This window comes from Myxocyprinus asiaticus, chromosome 18 (assembly GCF_019703515.2).
Source record: "Myxocyprinus asiaticus isolate MX2 ecotype Aquarium Trade chromosome 18, UBuf_Myxa_2, whole genome shotgun sequence".
NCBI classification, from domain to species: Eukaryota; Metazoa; Chordata; class Actinopteri; order Cypriniformes; family Catostomidae; genus Myxocyprinus; species Myxocyprinus asiaticus.
In genome coordinates this window covers 3,869,218-3,893,467 of record NC_059361.1, presented here as the reverse complement: position 1 = coordinate 3,893,467, position 24,250 = coordinate 3,869,218, and the positions used below count along the sequence as shown (strand labels likewise).

General features: G+C 38.5%; 1 protein-coding gene across 6 annotated transcripts in view; it reads right to left on the bottom strand.

The window, feature by feature from the left end:
• The window catches only part of LOC127456258 (SH3 and multiple ankyrin repeat domains protein 3-like), a 333,686-nt gene that overhangs the window by 195,112 nt on the left and 114,324 nt on the right, over positions 1–24,250 (bottom strand). For all 6 annotated transcript variants that reach the window (XR_007899810.1, XM_051724660.1, XM_051724661.1 and 3 more), the window contains 3 exons: positions 23,451–23,559; positions 13,004–13,155; positions 9,641–9,808 (listed from right to left, as the gene is read on the bottom strand). Coding sequence is in view for 5 of the 6 variants with exons in the window: in XM_051724660.1 (XP_051580620.1) it covers positions 9,641–9,808; positions 13,004–13,155; positions 23,451–23,559 (429 nt within the window). In the remaining variant the exon portion in view is untranslated. The remainder of the gene's footprint in view (positions 1–9,640; positions 9,809–13,003; positions 13,156–23,450; positions 23,560–24,250) is intronic.

The following is a 24,250-nucleotide window of genomic DNA, read 5'->3' as shown; positions in this document are numbered from 1 at the left end:
AGAATAGCTTCTTTTAGCCACTCCGATTTCCTTATTCAGAGTGTTCCTGGCCTGATTGTACAAGATTTTATCACCACTTCCGTAAGCATCCTCTTTTGCCTGATGAAGCTGCCTGAGTTTTGCTGTAAACCACGATTTGTCATGTTAAATAAGTCCAAGTAGGAATGCACATATCCTCACTGAAACTGATATATGATGTCACAGTATCTGTGAGCTCATCCAGGTTGGTGTCTGCAGCCTCAAAACACTCCAATCAGTGCAGTCAAGACAGGCTTATATTTCCAGCTCTGCTTCATTGGTACTTCTCTTTACAGTCTTTACTACAGGTTTAGCTGATTTTATTTTCTGCTTGTAGGTTGGAAGAAGATGAACCAGACAGTGATCAGAGAGTCCCAAAGCTGCTCTAGGGACAGAGCGATATGCATCCTTTATTGTTGTGTAGAAATGATCCAGTATATTTCTGTCTCTAGTGGGGCATGTAATGTGCTGTTTGTATTTGGGCAGTTCACGCGTGAGGTTTGCTTTGTTAAAATCCCCAAGAATAATAATAACTGAGTCCGGGTATTGTTGTTCCATGTCTGTGATTTGATCAGCCAACTGTTGCAGCGCTGCATTCATGCACGCGTGTGGAGGAATACAAACACCCCTGCGGCAAGTAGAAAGGCTTACAGTTAATAAAGAGTGCTTCCAAATTAGGACAGCACATCTTCTTTAACGTTGTTACATCTGTACACCAACTTTCATTGATGTAAAAGCATGTTCCACTGCCTCTGGAACAAAAATATATATACATACAGTGGTGGAAAGTGTACTGATTTTTTTTTTTAGTAAAAGTACTGCTACTAAAGAAATAATTCACTTGAGAACAAGTAGAAGTACTGAGAAATATTATGACTCAAGAAAGAGTAAATAAGTAGTTTGCCAAAAAACTACTCAAGTAATTACGTTACAAGTTACTTTATGAAAATTATATTATATATATAGTATATACGCTTCCATTTTTTGAACACAAAGACATTTTTGTTCTTGAAAGAAATTGATGCTTTCTTTCACCAAGGATGCATTAAATTGATCAAAAATACTGCCAAAATCATTAATTGCAAATCATTATTACGGTTTAATTGTTTAATCACGGTAATAATTGTTTTAAGTGATTCCATTTTTTCTTTACCCATGATGGCAAACATATACTGTGTCACCTATTCCTTACAAAAGCATTCTAAAGTGCTAATTTGGTACTCAGGAAAATTTTCTTATTATTAGAATAATTGAAAATGGTTGCGCTACCATGCGGAAATTACAATACAGTGTTTTTTTTTTTGTTTTTTCCACATTTACTGAGGTATTGAGTTCATACAAGTTGCTTTACACTTGCAAGTCAAATTCTGGTTTTAAAAATAGGCAAAAAGAAACACATTTCTCCTGAAATTCTATTTTCTCCTAAAGTCTATTGTTTTAAAGAGATGAAGGCTATTCCATGCATTACTGTTTTGAAAAAAAAATATCTCTAACCAGGATACAAAGTGAAGTGGACAGCCAGATGCACAGCAAAAAGACAAGTAAATCACAGTCTCTAGTCTGAGAAACAGACTCCTCACAGGTCCTAAACCAGCAGCTTCTAAATGCCAAAGACCTGCATTGCTGCAAGAGGATTCCTTTTGTAACATTCTAAATGTCTCTAAATCACCTTTAAACTACATAATGTGCATTGTGACTGAAACACATTCCTATTTCAGGTTTATTCTCATTCATGTCTGGACAAGTAGTTTGTCTATTAAGTTAACATACTGTACAAAACTAATATAATGCAATATCATAGAGGAGGAAATGTATCCTCTATAATATTGCAGCAATTATCCAGACATGGAATGAGTCTATAAAGGAAAATGTCATCAACTCCAACATGCCAACTGAATAAAATAAGGCAAAAATAATCATTTCACACAGTGTTTCGTGAGAGATATGATTGATTCAAACACTAAAAGTGGTTGTTCTGTATATGTATTATTGTATTACAGTTGTAATAATAAAGTCTTAATTAACATAATGGTTATTTAACATATTGAGATATTATTATTAATAAATTGTAGCATCCGGTTACATTATGTTTTTTGATTTCTCATACCTTCTTTATATAACATCCATCCCTTGCGCACTTTTGGCCTCTAGCGGGTGAGGCTTTCAGACAGATAAACAGCAGCACAGGGCAGGGAAGTACAGCACCATGAGCAAGAGTGTTACCCGCTAGGACAGTTTATTTTGAACAAGATGGGTGAACGGTTTCGGAATTTAATGCAGGAGTACAATACCGAACTGATGCGGATTGTTAGAAGCACCGTCTGTGCTCGCGATGGTGCAAGGAATCGGATGGCGGGAAAAAAAATAATGTTCAGTGAAAAGTCAAAAGAAGATTGCAATGTATGTACGTAATTGTAACTATATCAGATATTATTAATAAAACACGCAAACTCGTTGCGTGGGCATTTTTTGCCTCAATATTTTAAATATCGGGGATATTTTTGTTAATTTCGGTGTCAAACTACATTGTGTTAATGTTTGACAGTCAAAACATTGCCTACCTTAAAAACAAGTTAAGTTTGATCAGCGATTAAACGTGGTCAGGCGGTTCCCTCGTACCTGAATGAACGGCTCCTTTCCAGAATAAAATTAAATATGCAGAAGATCACCGTATTACAGTTCTTGTATAGTGACAGGGCAGAAAGTCTTGGAGAAGCTAGAGAAGAGAGGACACCGGCGGCAGTTTATGCAAGCTGCTGTGCTTATGATGCTGTGCCCTGTGGGCATCCGTTGTGCCGCATACAGCGTGTTTTAGTTTATAAACAGATTTAGTGCTTATAACTTTCTTCTTCCCCAAAATTCCAAAACAGTATGTATTACTTTGTCATTGTGGTGGAAAATAACTGTATCGAAGTTGAATACTTTTTAATGAACTCAAGTACTATTATTTATATATACTTAAAAAGTAGAAAAAATGTGAAAAATGTACTTAAGGACTGTAACAAGAGTAGTTGTAATTCATTACTTTCCACTTCTGTATATATATATATATATATATATATATATATATATATATATATATATATATATATATATATATCACACAAAGGGTAGGATCTCAGCCTTCTAGTCCACTCAGAGGCTGAGATATTCAATGAAATAATGAGGGTGGTGCATGAACTGAAAATTAGACTGAATGTCAATGGACGAGCACATCTGTGAGGACTAAAATGCGTATATCGGTATATTGTGATGGAATGTGATTGCTGCCATCTAGTGGACTTTTTGGAAGGAGATGGAGTGAACAGAACCAGAATTACATGCTTACAAAGTTATGACAACAAAATAGATTTTTTTTTTTTTTTTCAAAAACATTTTCTGTTTATCATAGGTTTAGAAACACATCTTTTTTATTATTATTTGGAGGGATTTCTGAAACAAACAAAAAAATAGATACATTTTTTGCAATTATTCCACATTATGTGTGAATGGTGAGCTTTTATATTTGAGTGTGAAAAATTGTGGGTGGCAGCCCAAAAATGCACCAGAGTTGAAGAGGTTAAGACATTTTCCTCACATTGTAGCCAGAACTTGACCCATACACACACACCAGCACTGTCAATATATAATGCACTTTCTCTGCCATACTAATGGCAAGACTCCAGAGAGCAGTGTGTGTATGTGTGCAGGTAACAGTTTAATATGTCTGTCACATATTTTGTGCTAATTTCGTTTAGGGTATAAGCCTCAGGTTAAACTCCCCAGATGTCACACTCTCAGCTGCTACTGCAAAAGGAAAGTTTTTCATACACAGAAATAAGAAAGCAGTCTCTAATCTCTCTTCACTCTCTCTGGGCATTTTCAAACCTGGCTCGTTTGTAGTATTTGTTTCTGTAGTATTTGTTGTTTAGTTTGGTTCTTTTAGGCATATTTGAACACAGCAATCGCACTCGGTTCGCTAGTGGTGAGAATGCAATCCAAACCAACGGACCAATGAACCAAAAAGTATCCCTATAAAAACCATGATCATACCTGATATAAATCTGGAGAAGACATCTGTAGGTCAGCACGTCGCTGTAATTCATAGTCATAAGTGGATATAGCCTTGTGGCAACTATATAAGACATCACGGCACATTTAATGTCGGAGCTGTTTTATACAGTTAATCCGTACGTTTACTTCTCTTTTGGATAGCAGCAGAACACAGGTAAGATGATGTCAGCAACTTTTTGACATATAAAAAATATTTTTAGGTGGCTTCATTCTGCTGTTTGTGTATGTGTGTGTGTGTGTGTGTGTGTGCGTGCAAAAACAACAAATGACGGATAAAAATAACCATGACGTAATTTTTTCAACTCATATCATAAGTGTGTTGGATAATGTGTATTTGCAGTGCAACCTCTGACTGGAACACACATTCTGTACCATGCAGTGGTGTTTTACAGAAGCGTGACAAACATTACTCGAAAATTTGTAACCGTTGACAATTTTTACAGGTACTGTATATCCTTTTATCCGGTATATCAATGGATGCACTAAATTCCGGAACAGCGCACAAACATTGTGACCATTAATGGGATAGTTTGCTCACATGTGATTTTTATTTACACAGTTTTGGTCCGTTTTGAAATGTTGCCTTGTGAAAGCAAACCGAATCAAGAATAAAATGCAACAATGTAACAATTTGAGCCCCTTTTTTTAAATAAATCAAACGGTCTGAAAACACCCTCTATCTCAAAGCAAAAAGAAACTAGATTTGATTCCAAGAAACAAATACTGTGATTTTGTTAAAAAAAAAAAAAAAAAAAAAAAATATATATATATATATATATACAGGTGCATCTCAATAAATTAGAATGTCGTGGAAAAGTGCATTTATTTCAGTAATTCAACTCAAATTGTGAAACTCGTGTATTAAATAAATTCAATGCACACAGACTGAAGTAGTTTAAGTCTTTGGTTCTTTTAATTGTGATGATTTTGGCTCACATTTAACAAAAACCCACCAATTCACTATCTCAAAAAATTAGAATACATCATGAGACCAAAAAAACATTTTTAGTGAATTGTTGACCTTCTGGAAAGTATGTTCATTTACTGTATATGTACTCAATACTTGGTAGGGGCTCCTTTTGCTTTAATTACTGCCTCAATTCGGCGTGGCATGGAGGTGATCAGTTTGTGGCACTGCCGAGGTGGTATGGAAGCCCAGGTTTCTTTGACAGTGGCCTTCAGCTCATCTGCATTTTTTGGTCTCTTGTTTCTCATTTTCCTCTTGACAATACCCCATAGATTCTCTGTGGGGTTCAGGTCTGGTGAGTTTGCTGGCCAGTCAAGCACACCAACACCATGGTCATTTAACCAACTTTTGGTGCTTTTGGCAGTGTGGGCAGGTGCCAAATCCTGCTGGATAATGAAATCAGCATCTTTAAAAAGCTGGTCAGCAGAAGGAAGCATGAAGTGCTCCAAAATTTCTTGGTAAACGGGTGCAGTGACTTTGGTTTTCAAAAAACACAATGGACCAACACCAGCAGATGACACTGCACCCCAAATCATCACAGACTGTAGAAACTTAACACTGGACTTCAAGCAACTTGGGCTATGAGCTTCTCCACCCTTCCTCCAGACTCTAGGACCTTGGTTTCCAAATGAAATACAAAACTTGCTCTCATCTGAAAAGAGGACTTTGGAACACTGGGCAACAGTCCAGTTCTTCTTCTCCTTAGCCCAGGTAAGACGCCTCTGACGTTGTCTGTGGTTCAGGAGTGGCTTAACAAGAGGAATACGACAACTGTAGCCAAATTCCTTGACACGTCTGTGTGTGGTGGCTCTTGATGCCTTGACCCCAGCCTCAGTCCATTCCTTGTGAAGTTCACCCAAATTCTTGAATCGATTTTGCTTGACAATCATAAGGCTGCGGTTCTCTTGGTTGGTTGTGCATCTTTTTCTTCCACACTTTTTCCTTCCACTCAACTTTCTGTTAACATGCTTGGATACAGCACTCTGTGAACAGCCAGCTTCTTTGGCAGTGAATGTTTGTGGCTTACCCTCCTTGTGAAGGGTGTCAATGATTGTCTTCTGGAAAACTGTCAGATCAGCAGTCTTCCCCATGATTGTGTAGCCTAGTGAACCAAACTGAGAGACCATTTTGAAGGCTCAGGAAACCTTTGCAGGTGTTTTGAGTTGATTAGCTGATTGGCATGTCAAAATATTCTAATTTTTTGAGATAGTGAATTGGTGGGTTTTTGTTAAATGTGAGCCAAAATCATCACAATTAAAAGAACCAAAGACTTAAACTACTTCAGTCTGTGTGCATTGAATTTATTTAATACACGAGTTTCACAATTTGAGTTGAATTACTGAAATAAATGAACTTTTCCACGACATTCTAATTTATTGAGATGCACCTGTATATATATATATATCCATAAAACGTGAAATTACATTTATACAAATAAAAGTTTGGTCTCTAAATTTGGCTCAAATCCCTCTTTCAGTATAAGTCTATGGGATTTTACCACCATGTTACTGATGAAAATCCTTAGTCTGATCGTTTAGAAAAGTAACAGGACACCTCTCATCAAAAGGCAGCCTGATTTGAGGCTTCATCCATGTCTGTACCACAAACGGTGTGGGATGAGTTTTATGCTTAGCCCCATATTGTTCAATGCATTAAGGAAAGTTGAAGCGAGATGTGAAAGACTTCCTGTCCAAGGGTCCAGTGAAGAATATGTGGAGGATAAAAAACACAAGTTTGGATACTTCTGTCCATTTCTCTTTCTCTGTTTCTTCTCAAACACCCTTTCCAAGCTGCTAAGAAAGGTCAGACGTCAGCAATGCAAATGTCATACACCAGGGGCTGGGAACTGAGAGAACGAGTTTAAATGTGTGTGTGTGTGTGTGTGTGTGTGTGTGTGTGTGTGTGTGTGTGTGTGTGTGTTTGTGTGTGTGGCCAGCCTCCAGAACATGGTCAGAGATGGAGAAAATGCCCCTGGAAGATAATTTTCTACTGTATCGCCCTGCAATAATTTGGGTCAGCTTTTTATAAGTCAAATGTGAACTCAGTGTGTGTTCTGTCGGTATGAAAAAGCCATATTCTACACTTTTTTGCAGTTTGTTTTTCCCTGAAATCCCTTTACAATGTAAGTCAAGATTTCTGATACCAAAAACAGTCATATTTTAGTTTTACATGCCCATTTTCTGACACTTAATGCTAATTAATACTCACAAGGTGACAGTTTTCTTTCAATTAGCCCAAAAAATTATGACGAAATACACTGATATTTTGTGATATTTCTCCTGTTCGGGCAAATCCCTGCGTCTTCAATATTTAAATAAAGTCACTGTCATTCCTTTCCGCGCAAACATGCCTCCTTTCTATGAAATTTGGCTCAATAAAGATTGCGCTTCATTCACAAAACTCCATGCAATTTGACCTGCAAAATTTACATTGCGAAATTAGCGCCAAATGAAAGTAGGCGGAAATATGAATTTTATTTAAAAGAGAAGAGCACGTTCTGCATGTTTAAGAGATGATTCAGGTGTCTGGATCAAAGTGATGCAAATTGCGTTCAGCAGCGATTTTGTGGGCGCGTTTGCGCCGTAGCCTGATCTGCATAATTCCTTTAGTGGATCAGGCACTAAATGAGCGCGGTTAGCGTGTGCAAAAAAACAGCGCTTTTAGTGGGAGCAATTCATTCTCAGTGAATCTTCTCCTATGTATTGTCCGCCTGAGAGTTAACAACTTTTGTGAGGTCACCTTCAACAAACTAATTTTCAAATGATGCAACACATGGTATATACACATTTGTCTTCATTTGCTTTGCTTTAGTTAATTCCAAAAAAATTGTACGAATTAGCCTTAAAAGGCTGAATTTGCTACAGTTCCTTTTAAGTTGACATGAAATGAAAACTGACCCTATTTTCCTACAAGCTTAGCATAAAACAGCATAACACGGCGGTTTCATAAACATTCAATGGGAAGTACTTTTGTAACACGGTAGTTGTCTGTTACACTCTCTCCTCTGATAGAGCCGTGGAGGTTGTTATCTCAGTAAATAAAAGAATATCTGACAGCGCTTCCCTGTCAGTGATAAAATGATGGAGAAAGGAGTTCTTAGCGCTATTTAATGTACAAAACAAGCCCAGATGGGACTTCTGATAGAAATCAAGTATTATTCAGCCAATGTAAGGTGCATTTTAATTACCACAGAAGCACACCAAATCTTAACTATCACCAAAACGCAGAATGAGAAATTTTCTGCAAGCGCTTTTCATGTGGAGTTAAAAGCGGTGCTTGACGCTGGTGTTGATGCTGTGACACGAATCGTGAATGCAGCTTCATGATTGCTGTAGGAAAGCAGATAGCCACAGTCTACCAGCAGATTAATATTGTGGAGGATGAGAGTTTAAGAGATTTAATGCCCATTGCAATGAATACTCAACCTATGGGGAATAGTTCTTTCAATTTGTCAAACTTCCAGTTAGACTTTTGTAAATGTTTAATGTTCCTTGAATTGGTGCTATTTTAGTGCATTTCTATCTTTATATTGTGGAAGACTTTATTTATAAAATGTTAATTAAACATTATATTGTTACATATTGTTTTGTTTTATTTCCTAAGATGGAAATAAATACATTTTGACAATATAGTCTCAAATTTCAGCACTTTTAAAATCTGTGATTAATCACTATTAACTACAAAAAATAAAGCGATTAATCGCTGTAACACATCAATGGAAAGGAGGAGGCAAGAACCGGCTTAACAATATAAATAATATTTAATGATAAACTAAAACAAAAGCACAAACACCCACAGGTGTCGGACAGCTGTCCATAACTCTCTCTCTCTGTCGCACTGCCATCTCCAGTCGGCCTTTATCCATCTTGGGCTAACCAGCCTGATTAGGGGCCGGGTGTGTAGAATCACAACCCAGCCCAGCACTCCGCCCTGCCACAATCGCGGTTAAAAATCAACTGGCAGCACTAGTTATATTGTGAATGTTTTATGTTGACTTTAACCTCAGAAACGTGCGATAAGTTTATGCTTAAATTGTAAAAGTCCCCAGATACATGTCACTCATGTGTGGTACCATTTAAAAGCTTAGAATCTGAATAGCATCACTTTTGAATTTATGTTACATAAAATAACAAAATAAAGCCTGAAATCCTTCACATCGCAAATAAGTGCCACCTGGAGGTGATGATGTAGAACTATGAGTATGAATTTAACAGTTTTTCTCATAGCACTTAAATAGGCATGCCATATTTCAAATGAAAGCTCTCATTCTCAGGAATGTGACTGCCCAGTTTATATTATTGTCCTAACTGTTAACTGCTAACTGTCTGCTCTGATCACTGCTTCTGTAAGTTAAGACTTCTACATGTAAATGACCTCTGTTATGATTGGCTAACCTCAGCGTCATTCATCAAGAAGACAGGCTAGCTGCAGAAAAGGTGTTGATTAGTAAACAGTGGAAGGTCATGTGTCTTCATTGTTGTGATGTCATCACCATGATGTGTTTCCTTGAATATGTATACTTTCAAAAGTCATTTTGGAATGAATGTCCTTCTGTAAACTCAGAAACGTAACTCCTTAATGAAAAGTTTGTGTGTGTGTTACCTGGTGTATCTCCTGCCAGCCGTTCTCATCCATGCAGCCCACCTGAGCGTGATCATGCAACAGCAGCTCGCAGCAGTATGGGTCGCCACCCACCATAGAGCTGTGATACAGAGGAGTCAGACCACGACTGTCCTTGTAGTCCGGAGAGGCGCCCAGGTCCAGCAGCGTCTATACACACACGCAATTCATATATTTATATATAATCGTATTAAGCAATGATTACTGCACCTTACCCGTAACCTTAAAGCTGCAGTCATACTACATTTAAAACAAGCACAATTATTTTTAACCCCACAACAGGACATGATGTCACACTTCAGAGTTCCGTTAAGAACAAAATACATTAGAAATAATAAATAATAATCAATTAAACAAGTTAATTAATCGACTCCAGTTTCCTGTGATAGAGGAAAGCATGCAGCTTCTCTTTTAAAATGTTCTTTGAAACTTGTATTTATGCAAAACGCCAAAATAAGAGTATTCTACAACTTTTACTTTCAGCAAGAGATCAATTTTGGCATTTAGATCTTCTATCCACCCTTTTCCTGAACATGGAAGTGTTCCACAATTCATAAGAGAAGCCTGTTTTTGTTTCTGGTCTACAGTGTTTTCACTTGCATCGACATAATTTGTGGATAATGTGATGTTTAGCATATACAATTTGTCAAAATTGTCAAAAAAAAAAAAAGAAAAAGAAAAAAAAAAGCATATGGCTCCATAGTGCCGATACTTTACAGAGTCACAATGACCATTTTTTGCAACCCGAATTCATACATATTTAACGAGTTGGCTATTTTGTATGATTTCGTACGATTTCGTTTGTATAAATTATACCTGGATGTCTAATGCGGAAGTAAGCACAAGTTCCACGCATGAGGCTTTAAGGACATGCTTATTAATGTTATGCCCTTACCCAAACCCCTTATCTAAACCTAACCAGTAGAGTGTGTAAACATGATAGAAAGCTGTTGTGTGTGACAGAAGTCGTGTATTAGATGGAAACGATGTCCAATGACATCATTGGCTGTAGTGAAAGTCGTACGACTTCATACGAGTGCAGTCGTATGATATCATACAAATTAGCAAAATTTTAAAGAAGTTGTACAAATTCTTACGATTTTGCCGTGAGAGTGTGTTGGTTTTTTTATAGTATCTCACCTGTCAACATTTATAGAGTAGGTAGATGACAAGCGATGGCGTGAGGTTGGTTATACTGAAAGCATTAACTACAAATTTTGAGTTTGTATTACAACCAACCAGTCAATTGTCTTATCTCGTTTGCCCTTTTGTATTTTAGCCCTGTGTTCTTGGTCGTGTAATGTTGTTCTTGGTTCTTATCATTGGTTCTTGCCATAGTTCATGTTTATGTTCTTTTGATTTACTGTTGTATTTCTTTCACGGTTTTGGATTTATTTAATAAAACTGCACTTGGGTTCATTCACATTTCACCTTCGTCATCTGCTTCATCAACGTAATAAATACATTGTTTCTATACTCATGTCGTGTGTATTTTGTTGATTCTTGTATTTCATGTCTTTTATTTTGAAAATTCTAGTTCCTGGTTCATGTCATGTGGTTCCCTAGTCATGTGATTCCTGTTTTCCCTCCATGTTCACGTGTCTTGTTTTCATTGGTTTATTGTTTATTTATCTTGTTTAGAGTTCTGTTTGTTCATTGGTTTGTTCTCCCATGTCCATGTATTTAAACCCTCATGTTTTCCATTGTCCTTTGTCTAGTATTGTACATGTTTGGAACACTGTTCATGTCGAGTTCATGTCGAGTTCATGTCGAGTTCATGTCGAGTTCATGTCGAGTTCATGTCGAGTTCATGTCGAGTTCATGTCGAGTTCATGTCGAGTTCATGTCTATGTCTAATCAAGTTAATGTTTATGTTTCATGTTTACAGTTAGGGTTTTATTGGATTTCACTTTTGTTTAATATATGGCACTTGGGTTCTTCAATTCGTCTTTGTCTTCGTCTTCGTCATTGCCAGTGCCAGCAGCATCATTACAACTTATAATCAACCACTTTAAAACAATACTTTCATATTTTTCCATTCTTTTTAATCCAGTTACATCTATGTCATTCCCAATGCTTCATGGGATTGTAGTTCAATCTTGTGTCTTTGTCTTTTTGTCCAGTTTTCAATTTTTCAATTTTTTATTTTTTTTTTGCCTCAAATAAAAGTTTGTAATGTTGTAATTCACCTTGCTGCTGGTTGGTTTGGTTTATGAATTTGAGCTCTTTTATGAATTACTGTATTAAATCCCTATAGAAAAAAGGAATGGGAAAAATACTTCTGGCACTGTTGCACTCTATTGGTCAAACGTTGTTTCACTAAATATATTCACAGGTAAAAGTTCAGAAAACAAAATCAAAAGATGAAAATATAATGCATATGCTTGCATAACCGGGTGTGATCACATGCTTATGAAATGGAACACATATCTAGTGTGACCGGCCGTTAAACCTTTGACCCTAAACCAACCCCTTACAGAACTTTTTGCCATTTTTAGATTTTAATTAAGATTTTAATTGTTTCCCTTTATGAAGTGGTTTCCCTCCCTAATGTCCTCACCCCCAATATAAGTAATTAAGGTTCTACAATTTGGTGCCCACAACAGGGTCAGAATTTGATCAGGGCTCGGGAAAAAGTCTAAAAACGCCCCAGATATTTAATATTATTTGATATATTATTACTTGTATTTTATCTAAAATTTTATATACACTGTAAAAAGTGAAAATGAGCAGTTGTTACCATTAAGGAATGTTCTCCGTTGAATAAAAGTTAAGCTCAATCGGAAGCATTTGTGACATAATGTTGATCACAGTTACAGTAAGGCAGTTACAATGGTAGTGAATGGGGCCAGTCCATAAACATTAAAATATACAGGGTTTCAAGAGTATAGCAAGATTTAAACTTACGTTAACATGATTTTAGTGTGATAAAATCAGGGATTTATCAGTGTCACGGTGTTTACCAGATTAACGGGCTTACTGCCGTTACATCGTCATAACAACAAAGTTTAAATATTGGATATAATTTTGCAGAAGAACTCTCATGATGCTCAGTTCAACTTCAGGTAACACGATGGTTATACACAAGTCCGCCTCAGCAAGAAGATCCACTCTGATCATTATAAAACACAGCAAGCTTTTATACTCTGTCACTAAACGCTTTTCATCTTTGTGCCACTCTATGACTCATGTCTGGACACAAACACACACATACACTGCTTGTCGAGAGCTGAAGGACGGCTGTGCATCACACACACCTCTGTTGTCTCTTTCAAGTATGTATGAGAACCGTATGTTCCCTCCCATTGTAGGCAGAATGAGTGTTTATGTATATGTGCTACTCACAATAAGTGCCGTGTGGTTCTTGGTGCGGACTGATTTGTGAAGAGCAGTGATGCCATCTCTGGTCCTGAAGTCCAGATGAGCTCCTCCATTCTTCAGAACTTTGATGAGCTCGGCACAACCTTCGAGCTGCGCCGCCATGGTCAACGGGCATTCTGGGCACAAAAAAAGGGGGTTTCCAGGGCATTAATAATCCTGTTCTCAACATATTTGGTGCATCTAAACATTTCAAGACATGTCAGTGTATTCTGTATAACAAATTTTAATAAAGATAATGTTTCACAGCAGCTTTATAGAATATAATGTCTTAATGCTCCAAGTAAGCAAGCCAAAGGCGACAGTTGAATGACAAAACATCCCATAAGATGCTTATGCATTCTGTATTAAAGGGGTCATGAAGTGCTATTCTTTTTAATAAATGTATTATCTTCCCTGAGGTCCAATGATGATGTTATAAAAGTTTTTTTTTTGCACCAAAACACAATTAGTAATATATATGATCATAATCCACCCTGTTTTTGGCCCTCTGTCTAAAACGCTCAGTTTTGGCCTAAGCGCCATCTTAAAACTTCAATGTAAATGTCCACTGTTATCATTGGCTAACATCATGCAGCCCTTTAAATTCAGCAAATTCAATCTGAAGAGAATGAACCTCGACATTATAAAACAAAATTGCTGGGTTTATACATAACGCACATCCAACACATTGCATCTGAATATATTAAACTGTTCATCTCAAGCACAACTGTTAACACTCAGCACTATAAACTATCAAACAGACATGACATTTGAAATATTCATGAATGAAATGGTTTACTTACTGTTTTTGAAGTGTTTTTAATTGTCCCATTCTTCAATAACAGTTCCTTTGCAAAGCATGAATCGTATTTTGACTGTTCACAAGCAATCCATGCTGACATGAACGCACATACATAGTCCAAAGAATGGTGAAATTATGCACATACATACTGAAGGCGCACTGAGGCACACTGAGGCGGAAACACATCGAAATGGTCGAAGACGTCAATCGTCAAAGACGTCCTGTGTTTACACACACCAACAATTAAAAAAAAACGCGTCCATGACGCGTTTGTGCTCAAATAAACAAGAGGAAGCAGCTGAATGAGAGAATTGCTTCTCCCTTTCAGGGTTGTAACTTGACACCGCATCTTTTAAAAGCGGCAAAATACATGGCAGAAGTCAAAGAATCTATGTAGTTCATGTTTATATACAAAGCAATAAAAAATAGTCCAGATGGGTCCCCTTTGGTGTAACACAAGGCCTGCCATCTGGACTTGAACTGCGCGCCAGTGGGTGGGGCCAAGGGTGCGATGACGCATGTTGTGGGATGTGTAAATACAAACAAGCAATGTGTTGTGACATCATTAACACAGAGATTTAAAAATGAGATGTTTCAGCAGAGTGGCAATTATAAATGCTCTTTTTAGACTGGGGAGGAATTTTTGAGTTCTGAAATTTACATTTCTTATATGTTTAAATATTAAGGAAAATTATTTTTTCTCCATTTCATGGCCCCTTTAAGCCAACAGAAAGACTTCACACAAAAATGGCTATTCTGTCATCACTTATTCACCCTCATGCTGTTTCAAAACTGTATGACTTTCATCTGTGGAATACAAAAATAGTTTTTTGGTGGAATTTCCATGCTACTCTTTTCCATACAACTAAAGCTTACAGTCACAGTAAGGTTGCAGTAAAGTGCTAAAAAACTACAAAAAGCACCCTAAAACTTTCTTTAAAATAGTTTCTACAATTTTATGTTATATTCCAAGTCTTCTGAAGCCATACAATTGCTTTGTGTGAAGAACTAACCAAAATTATTAGTCTCTATGCACTAAATAGTGATACCCTCTGCTATGGCACTCTTAACTGCACTTTGGTCATTGACAAATAAGGTTGTCTGAGATGATATAAATGATAAATCTCTTTAAAAACCAAGTTGAAAACTAATCTGCCATGTTTGTAAAAATGTAATCTTTGTGTCAATGTCAGTTTCATAATTTAAAAAAAAAAAAAAAAAAAAAAACATTTAGCCAAAATAGCATTTTCGACAAAAAAAAAAAAAAAAGAAAAAAAAAAGAAAGAAAGAAATTTATTTAATGACTTAATTTCAAGTGGTTTAACCATCAAGTAAAAGGTACTAAAAAGGTATGAAAGTACTTTCCTTGCTCCTTGAATACATGTTAGTGTAAACAACTTGATAAATAAAATAAAAATAATAATAATAATTTTATATATATATATATATATATATATATATATATATATATATATATATATATATATATATATATATTATTATTATTATTATTATGTGATTTAAAATTTGTGATATTTGAAAAAAATTCATGATATATATGATATATATATACTATATATATATATTATTATTATTATTATTATTTTTATTTTTTTAAATATCATTAATTTTTAAATCACAAATATCAAGAAGTTTCCTTATCGGTTTCTCCATTGGACCTGATTAAAATGTGACTTTCATAAAAATGTCAAAATTACATTTCGCACACAGTCATGAGGGTCTACAAGGGGTCTTTTTTTTGTCACATGACAACAGAATGGCTAACTGCATGTTGGTTGCGACACCTGACTTTGGTTTGATGCACAAAAGTTGCTCCATTTCTTTTGAGGGTTAGTACTGTATATGAAGACAGAATTTTCATTATTGGGTGAACTAATTCTTTAAGCTCATGTCTTTTTATTTGAGTCTGTCTGTCTCTTTCTGTTTCTTTCATTCTTTTAAAGGTCAAGGATAAAATAAATGTGCACAAATTGTTCAGCTCCTACCTCAGGACAGCCCAACACCAATAGTTTGGTTCTCCACAACCCAGAGGTCACTTTATCTCTATTGCTAACAATTACATGTGTATACAAACACAAACTCTTCCATTCCTATCCATTGACATGGCCAGAGGTCAGTCCAAACCAGTTCCAAACAAACGGATGAATAAATTTAAATAAGTATGAGAGAATTTGAATAGAAAGTGATCTTGCATGCACAGGAGAGGTCAGACACGATTGCACCATAGTCCTTTATGCAGAACAATCTCTGTCGCTTTCTATTTATATTTCATTCTAATTGAAACCTGAATGCAAAGATTTAAGTTTGTTGAAGAAAATGACTTAAATGAGACCACCAATTAATATTAAATGCTCTTCCTATACGTTTTTCAAAATAACTGACTAAAAATTATACACAAGCAAATATGGTTCAAATGATGTCTACCATTCCTATACAGCATGTAAGAGTGTTTCAGTCCAAATTCATTGGCTACTGACTGACCCAAAGCCAGGAGATAAGGATAAGAGATCAGGCCATGGTGCCAAATTTGAAATTTGTCAACTTTTAGGAGGTTGCAAACTTATAGATGGCCTCAAAGCTAACATGCATGGACTAAAAGACACAAAACTCATAAATCAAAATGCATTTATGAAAAAAAATAAAAAAAAATAAAAATGTGCGGGGTTAAGAGATAAGGTTAAGAGATTGGGTCATGGCACCATATATATATATATATATATAATAAAGAGTGTTTATATATATATATATATATATATATATAATTTATTTATTTATTTTTTTTTTCACATTTTATAATAATAGTAAAGTCATTAAAACTATGGAAGAACAGAAATGGGACTATAGGAATTATGTTGTGACTAAACAAAATCCAAAATAAATCAAAACTGTGTTATATTTTAGCATCTTCAAAGTAGTCACCATTTGCCTAGAATTTGCAGACATGTACTCTTGACATTTTCTCAACCAACTTCTTGAGGTATCACCCTGGGATGCTTTTTAAACAGTATTGAAGGAGTTCCCATCTATGTTGGGCACTTATTGGCTGCTTTTCTTTATTATTTGGTTTTTTTTTGGACTCAAGATGGCGCCGAGTATGGCTGCTGCGTTGCGAGCTCCGACACAACTTAGCAATGGTTTGTTTGTTTTGTTTACAATTCTTATGTTTCTTGTCTTGGATGTTGCCTGCCTTATTGTCTACGACAGACAAACACTTTTGGACATTGGCTCAGCGATCTCACACCGTAAACCGGACTTCACATTCCTCAATGCCGACCCGCTGTTTACAAACACGCAAGCGGAGCCCTTTGTCTGGGCAGCACGGCCGCGGAAACGCAGGAGGAAAAGGGGAAACAGAGCCGGCGTTCTCATCAGAGTAAGACGCCGCGCAAATCGACCCCCGCTACCCACTATTCTACTGGCAAATGTTCAGTCTCTGGATAACAAGCTCTGCGAGCTGAAAGCGCGGATCTCTTTCCAACGAGAGACGAGGGACTGCTGCGTTATCTGCCTTACGGAAACTTGGATGTCTGCGGAGATTCCAGACTCAGCCATTGAACCCGCGGGGTTTTCCATGCTCCGAGCGGACAGAGCGAAAGACCTCTCAGGTAAAACTAGAGGAGGTGGTGTATGTTTTATGATCAACAAATCCTGGTGCGATCAGAGGAACATACATTCTATCAAGTCTTTCTGTTCTCCTGATCTGGAATTTCTTATGCTTCTGTGTCGACCATTCTGGCTACCGAGGGAATTCACAGCGGTCATTATCACTGCTGTGTACATCCCCCCACAAGCCGACACAGACCGGGCACTCAAGGAACTGTATGGGAGTATAAGTGAGCAGGAAACCGCGCACCCTGAGGCCGCGTTCATTGTGACCGGGGACTTTAATAAAGCCAGTTTCAAATCAGTCGCACCAAAATATCACCAGCACATTAGTTTCAACACACGAGGGGACCGGGTTTTGGACCATTGCTACTCTCCGTTCCGGGATGGCTACAAATCCCTCCCCCGCCCACCATTTGGAAAATCGGACCACTCTTCCATTCTGCTTCTGCCCGCTTACAGGCAGAAACTGAAACAGGAAGCACCCACCCTCAGAACGATCCAGTGCTGGTCGGACCAATCAGACTCTACGCTACAAGACTGTTTTGATCGCACGGACTGGGAGATGTTCCGGTCCGCCTCTGATGACGACATCGAGCTTTACGCTGATAGCGTAATGTGCTTCATCAGAACGTGTGTAGAGGAAGTGATTCCGACCAGAACTGTGCGAATCTATCCGAATCAGAAGCCGTGGATCAACAGCGATGTTCGCGCAGCACTTAATGTGCGGACCTCCGCTTTTAATTCCGGGAACGCGGAGGAGCATAAACAAGCCAGTTATGCCCTCCGAAAAACTATCAAAACAGCAAAACGCCAGTACAGGAGTAAGATTGAGGGACAGTTTAACACCACCAACTCTAGAAGCATGTGGCAGGGAATTAACATCATCACGGACTTTAAAGGGAATAAAAACTCCGCCATGAACACCGCTGCCTCTCTCCCAGATGAGCTAAATACTTTTTATGCTCGTTTCGAGGGAAATAACACCGCCCTCGCGGAGAGAGCTCTCACGGCCGAAGCTACAGAGGTTAGTTCACTCTCCGTCTCTGTAGCGGATGTAACCCGATCATTCCGACGGGTGAATATCCGCAAAGCCGCGGGTCCAGACGGCATTCCGGGCCGCGTCATCAGAGCGTGCGCGAACCAGCTGGCTGGTGTTTTTACGGACATTTTCAACCTCTCCCTCTCTTTGTCTGTAGTCCCCACATGCTTTAAAACATCCACCATTGTGCCTGTTCCAAAACAATCGAAAATAACTTGTTTAAATGACTGGCGTCCTGTTGCTCTGACCCCCATCATCAGCAAATGTTTTGAGAGACTAATCAGAGATTACATCTGCTCTGTATTACCACTCAATCTTGACCCGCTGCAGTTTGCTTACCGTAACAACCGCTCCACTGATGATGCCATTGCATCTACAATACACACTGCTCTCTCCCACCTGGAAAAAAAGAACACTTATGTGAGAATGCTGTTTGTAGACTACAGCTCAGCATTCAACACCATAGTGCCCTCCAAGCTAGATGAGAAACTCCGGGCTCTGGGCTTAAACAGCTCGCTGTGCAGCTGGATCCTGGACTTCCTGTCAAGCAGACGCCAGGTGGTTAGAATAGGCAGCAACATCTCCTCATCACTGACCCTCAACACTGGAGCCCCGCAGGGCTGTGTTCTCAGCCCACTACTGTATTCCCTGTACACACATGACTGTGTGGCAACACATAACTCCAATGCCATCATTAAGTTTGCTGATGACACGACGGTGGTAGGTCTGATCACTGACAATGATGAAACAGCCTACAGAGAGGAGGTGCACACTCTGACACACTGGTGTCAGGAGCACAACCTCTCCCTCAACGTCAGTAAGACAAAGGAGCTTGTGGTGGACTTCAGAAGAAAAGACAGAGAACACAGTCCCATCACCATCAATGGGGCACCAGTGGAGAGAGTCAGCAGCTTCAAGTTCCTGGGTGTCCACATCACTGAGGAACTCACATGGTCCGTCCACACTGAAGTCGTTGTGAAGAAGGCTCATCAGCGCCTTTTCTTCCTGAGACGGCTGAGGAAGTTTGGAATGAACCGCCACATCCTCACACGGTTCTACACCTGCACTGTGGAGAGCATCCTGACTGGCTGCATCTCCGCCTGGTACGGCAATAGCACTGCCCACAACCGCAAAGCACTGCAAAGGGTGGTGCGAACTGCCAAACACATCATCGGAGGTGAGCTTCCCTCCCTCCAGGAAATATATACAAGGCGGTGTGTGAAAAAAGCTCGGAGGATCATCAGAGACTCCAGCCACCCGAGCCATGGGCTGTTCTCACTGCTACCATCAGGTAGGCGGTATCGCAGCATCAGGACACGCACCAGCCGACTCCATGATAGCTTCTTCCCCCAAGCAATCAGACTTCTGAACTCTTGATCTCCCACGATCAAAATACATCATCCCTGCACTTTATTACTCTTTTATCTCACACCGGACTGTCATAAATTATATTACTGTCATTATATTATGTCTCTCTTAACAACTGACTATCAACCGACAGCCTGAATGTCAATACAGTACAATACTGTACATTCTATATATATACTTTTTTCATATATATTTTAATTTTTATTGAATAATGTGTATCTATATAGTATCTATATAGTAAAAAAAAAAAAAAAAAAAAAAAAAAAAAAAACAAAAACAGCATATTGTATACTGTGCAATGTATGTTATTATTGTATATTGTTGAGTGTAATTGTGTATAACAGATGTTTAAATTGTGTTGTGTTAATTTGATGTTTTAAGTTGTGTAATTATGTATAACAGATGTTTAAATTGTGCTGTGTTAATTTGATGTTTTAAGTCGAGTTTAATTATGTATAACAGATGTTTAAATTGTGCTGTGTTAATTTGATGTTTTAAGTCGAGTTTAATTATGTATAACAGATGTTTAAATTGTGTTGTGTTAATTTGATGTTTATTGTAGATTGGCGTATGTCTCATCACTGTCACGACTGCTATGTTGATCGGAACTGCACCCAAGAATTTCACACACCATTGCACTTGTGTATATGGCTGTGTGACAATAAAGTGATTTGATTTGATTTGATTTGATTTGAAGTCATCAATTTCAAAAAATAAATTAATATGGTGGCACAATTATATTTTTGTCTACAAAACTAATTTCAAACATTCAAGCATACGCCTTCAGATCGAAAGATTTTTAAGATCATGAGAAACATTTCAGTCAAGTGTTTCAAAACTTTTGACCGGTAGTGTAAATATACACTATATTGCCAAAAGTATTCGCTCATCTGCCTTTAGAGGCATATGAACGTAAGTGACATCCCATTCTTAATCCATAGGGTTTAATATGACGTCGGCCCACCCTTTGCAGCTATAACAGCTTCAACTCTTCTGGGAAGGCTTTCCACAAGGTTTAGGAGTGTGTTTATGGGAATTTTTGACCATTCTTCCAAAAGCGCATTTGTGAGGTCAGACACTGATGTTGGACAAGAAGGCCTGGCTCGCAGTCTTCGCTCTAATTCATCCCAAAGGTGCTCTATCGGGTTGAGGTCAGGACTCTGTGCAGGCCAGTCAAGTTCTTCCACACCAAACTCGCTCATCCATGTCTTTATGGACGTTGCTTTGTGCACTGGTGCGCAGTCATGTTGGAACAGGAAGGGGCCATCCCCAAACTGTTCCCACAAAGTTGGGAGCATGGAATTGTCCAAAATCTCTTGGTATGCTGAAGCATTCAGAGTTCCTTTCACTGGAACTAAGGGGCCAAGCCCAGCTCCTGAATAACAACCCCACACCATAATCCCCCCTCCACCAAACTTCACAGCTGGCACAATACAGTCAGACAAGTACCGTTCTCCTGGCAACCGCCAAACCCAGACTCGTCCATCAGATTGCCAGATGGAGAAGCATGATTCGTCACTCCAGAGAACACGTCTCCACTGCTCTAGAGTCCAGTGGCGGCGTGCTTTACACCACTGCATCCGACGCTTTGCATTGCACTTGGTGATGTATGGCTTGGATGCAGCTGCTCGGCCATGGAAACCCATTCCATGAAGCTCTCTATGCACTGTTCTTAAGCTAATCTGAAGGCCACATGAACTTTGGAGGTCTGTAGCGATTGACTCTGCAGAAAGTTGGCGACCTCTGCGCACTATGCACCTCAGCATCCGCTGACCCCGCTCTGTCATTTTACGTGGCCTACCACTTCGTGGCTGAGTTGCTGTCATTCCCAATCACTTCCACTTTGTTATAATACCACTGACAGTTGACTGGAATATTTAGTAGTGAGGAAATTTCACGACTGGACTTGTTGCACAGGTGGCATCCTATCACATTACCACGCTGGAATTCACTGAGCTCCTGAGAGCAGCCCATTCCTTCACAAATGTTTGTAGAAGCAGTCTGCATGCCTAGGTGCTTCATTTTATACACCTGTGGCCATGGAAGTGATTGGAACACCTGAATTCAATTATTTGGATGGGTGAGCGAATACTTTTGGCAATATAGTGTATATATATATATATATATATATATATATATATATATATATATATATATATATATACACACTGATGAGCCAGTATATATATATATATATATATATATATATATATATATATATATATATATATATATATATATATATACACCTCCGCATGCCATCAAAACAGTGCTGACCCGCTGAGGTATGGACTCTACAAGACTCCTGAAGGTGTCCTGTGGTATCTGGCACCAAAACATTAGCAGCAGATCCTTCAAGTCCTGTAAGTTGCGAGGTGGATCCTGATTGAGATCTGGGGAATTTGGAGGCCAGGGCAACACCTTGAACTCTTCATCATGTTCCTCAAACCATTCCCAAACAATGTGTGCAGTGTGGCAGGGCACATTATCCTGCTGAAAGAGGCCACTGCCATCAGGGAATACCATTGCCATGAAGGGGTGTACGATGTTTAGGTAGGTGGCACGTGTCAAATTGACATCCACATGAATGGCCGGACCCAGGGTTTCCCAGTAGAACATTGCCCAGTGCATCACACTCCCTCCACGGGCTTGTCGTCTTCCCACAGTGCATCCTGGTGCCATCACTTCCCCAGGTAAACGGTGCACACGTACACGGCCATCCACGTGATGTAAAAGTAAATGGGACTCACTGGACCAGGCAACTTTCTTCCACTGCTCCAAGGTACAGTTCCGATGCTCGCGTGCCCATTGTAGGCGCTTTTGACAGTGGACAGGGGTCATCATGGGCACTCTGGCCTGTCTGTGGCTACGCAGCCCCATATGCAGCAGGGTGCGATGCATTGTGTATTGTGACACATTCCTCCTGTAACCATCATTAACATTTTCTGTGACTTGTGCCACAGTAGAGCTTCTGTCGGTTCGGACCAGACGGGATAGCCTTTGTTGCCCTAGCGCATCGATGACCCTTGGGCGTCCAACACCCTGTTGCTGGTTTGTGGTTTGTCCTCACCACTGCTGACAGGGAGCACACCACAAGTCTTGCCATTTCAGAGATGCTCTGACCCAGTCGTCTGGCCATAACAGTTTGGCTCTTGTCAAAGTAGCTCAGGTCTTTACTCCTGCCCATTTCTCCTGCATTCAACACGTTGACTATGAGAACTGATTGTTCGCTTACCATCTAATCTACCCAGACTTTGACATGTGAGTGGTCATAATGTTTTGGCTCATTGTTGTATATTATGGTATAAGAGATAAGGCTAAGGCATAAGACTAAGGGATCGGGTCACAGCACCAATTTTGAGTATGCAAGCATATAGATGGCCTCAAAGCTAACAGACATGGACTAAAAAATAAAAATAAAAATAAACAAATATATAAATTTCATAGGGTCTAACAGCACTGGAAAAAAACAAAAATAAAAACTAACAAAAACATTAGATTGCACACATAGGTGCACACACAACTGATGTTATTGAACAGGGACTTTTGAGTACTAAGGGCTTCATGACTCACAGCATACTGTTCATATCACTTACCTCCAGTCTCTGGGTCGTGGAAGTTTGGGTCGAGTCCTTTCTCCAGAAACTTTGATAACTTCTCAACATTTCTTTGCTGCACATATTCCATAAACTTCTTCAAGTTAGCCTAAGGGAATGAGAGCGAGAGAGAGAGATAGATAGATAGATAGAGAGAGAGAGAGAGAGAGAGAGAGAGAGAGAGAGAGAGAGAGAGAGAGAGAGAGATGTGACACTAGTTGAATAATGCAAAAGAAGGATAAAAGCAAAAACAGGGGAGTTTTCCCATGTGGAAAAAACAGCGATGGAATAAAACTTCACCGAACCCCACAGTAAGGACTTAATTTTAGCTTTGCGGAGACACACGCACACACACACACACACACACACACACACACACCCACACACACACACACACAATACTTAATAAACACATCACCAGATCTGTTTAAATGGCATTCTTGATCTATAATCCATCAATTATTAATATACAGTATAACAATATTTCAAAATGCATTGAGCAACATTTTCACAATGCTGATTCTATTTCAATAAAGAAATTTAACAGAATATTTAAATAGCTGTTCTCTAAAAAAAAAAAAAAAGAAAAAAAAATGGGTTTCTCTTTTCTTGAAACTATCATTAGAATCACAAAATACTATTAAAATACCATTTACCATCAGTGTTAATATTAGTAGATATTTTGTAAGGGATAATGTACAGTCACCCAGTCATTCGCAAAATACCTAAATGGGACTGTTTACATGGCACAAACTCCACCCACAAGAATTATGTAGGTAATGCATAGAACAGTAGTTTCA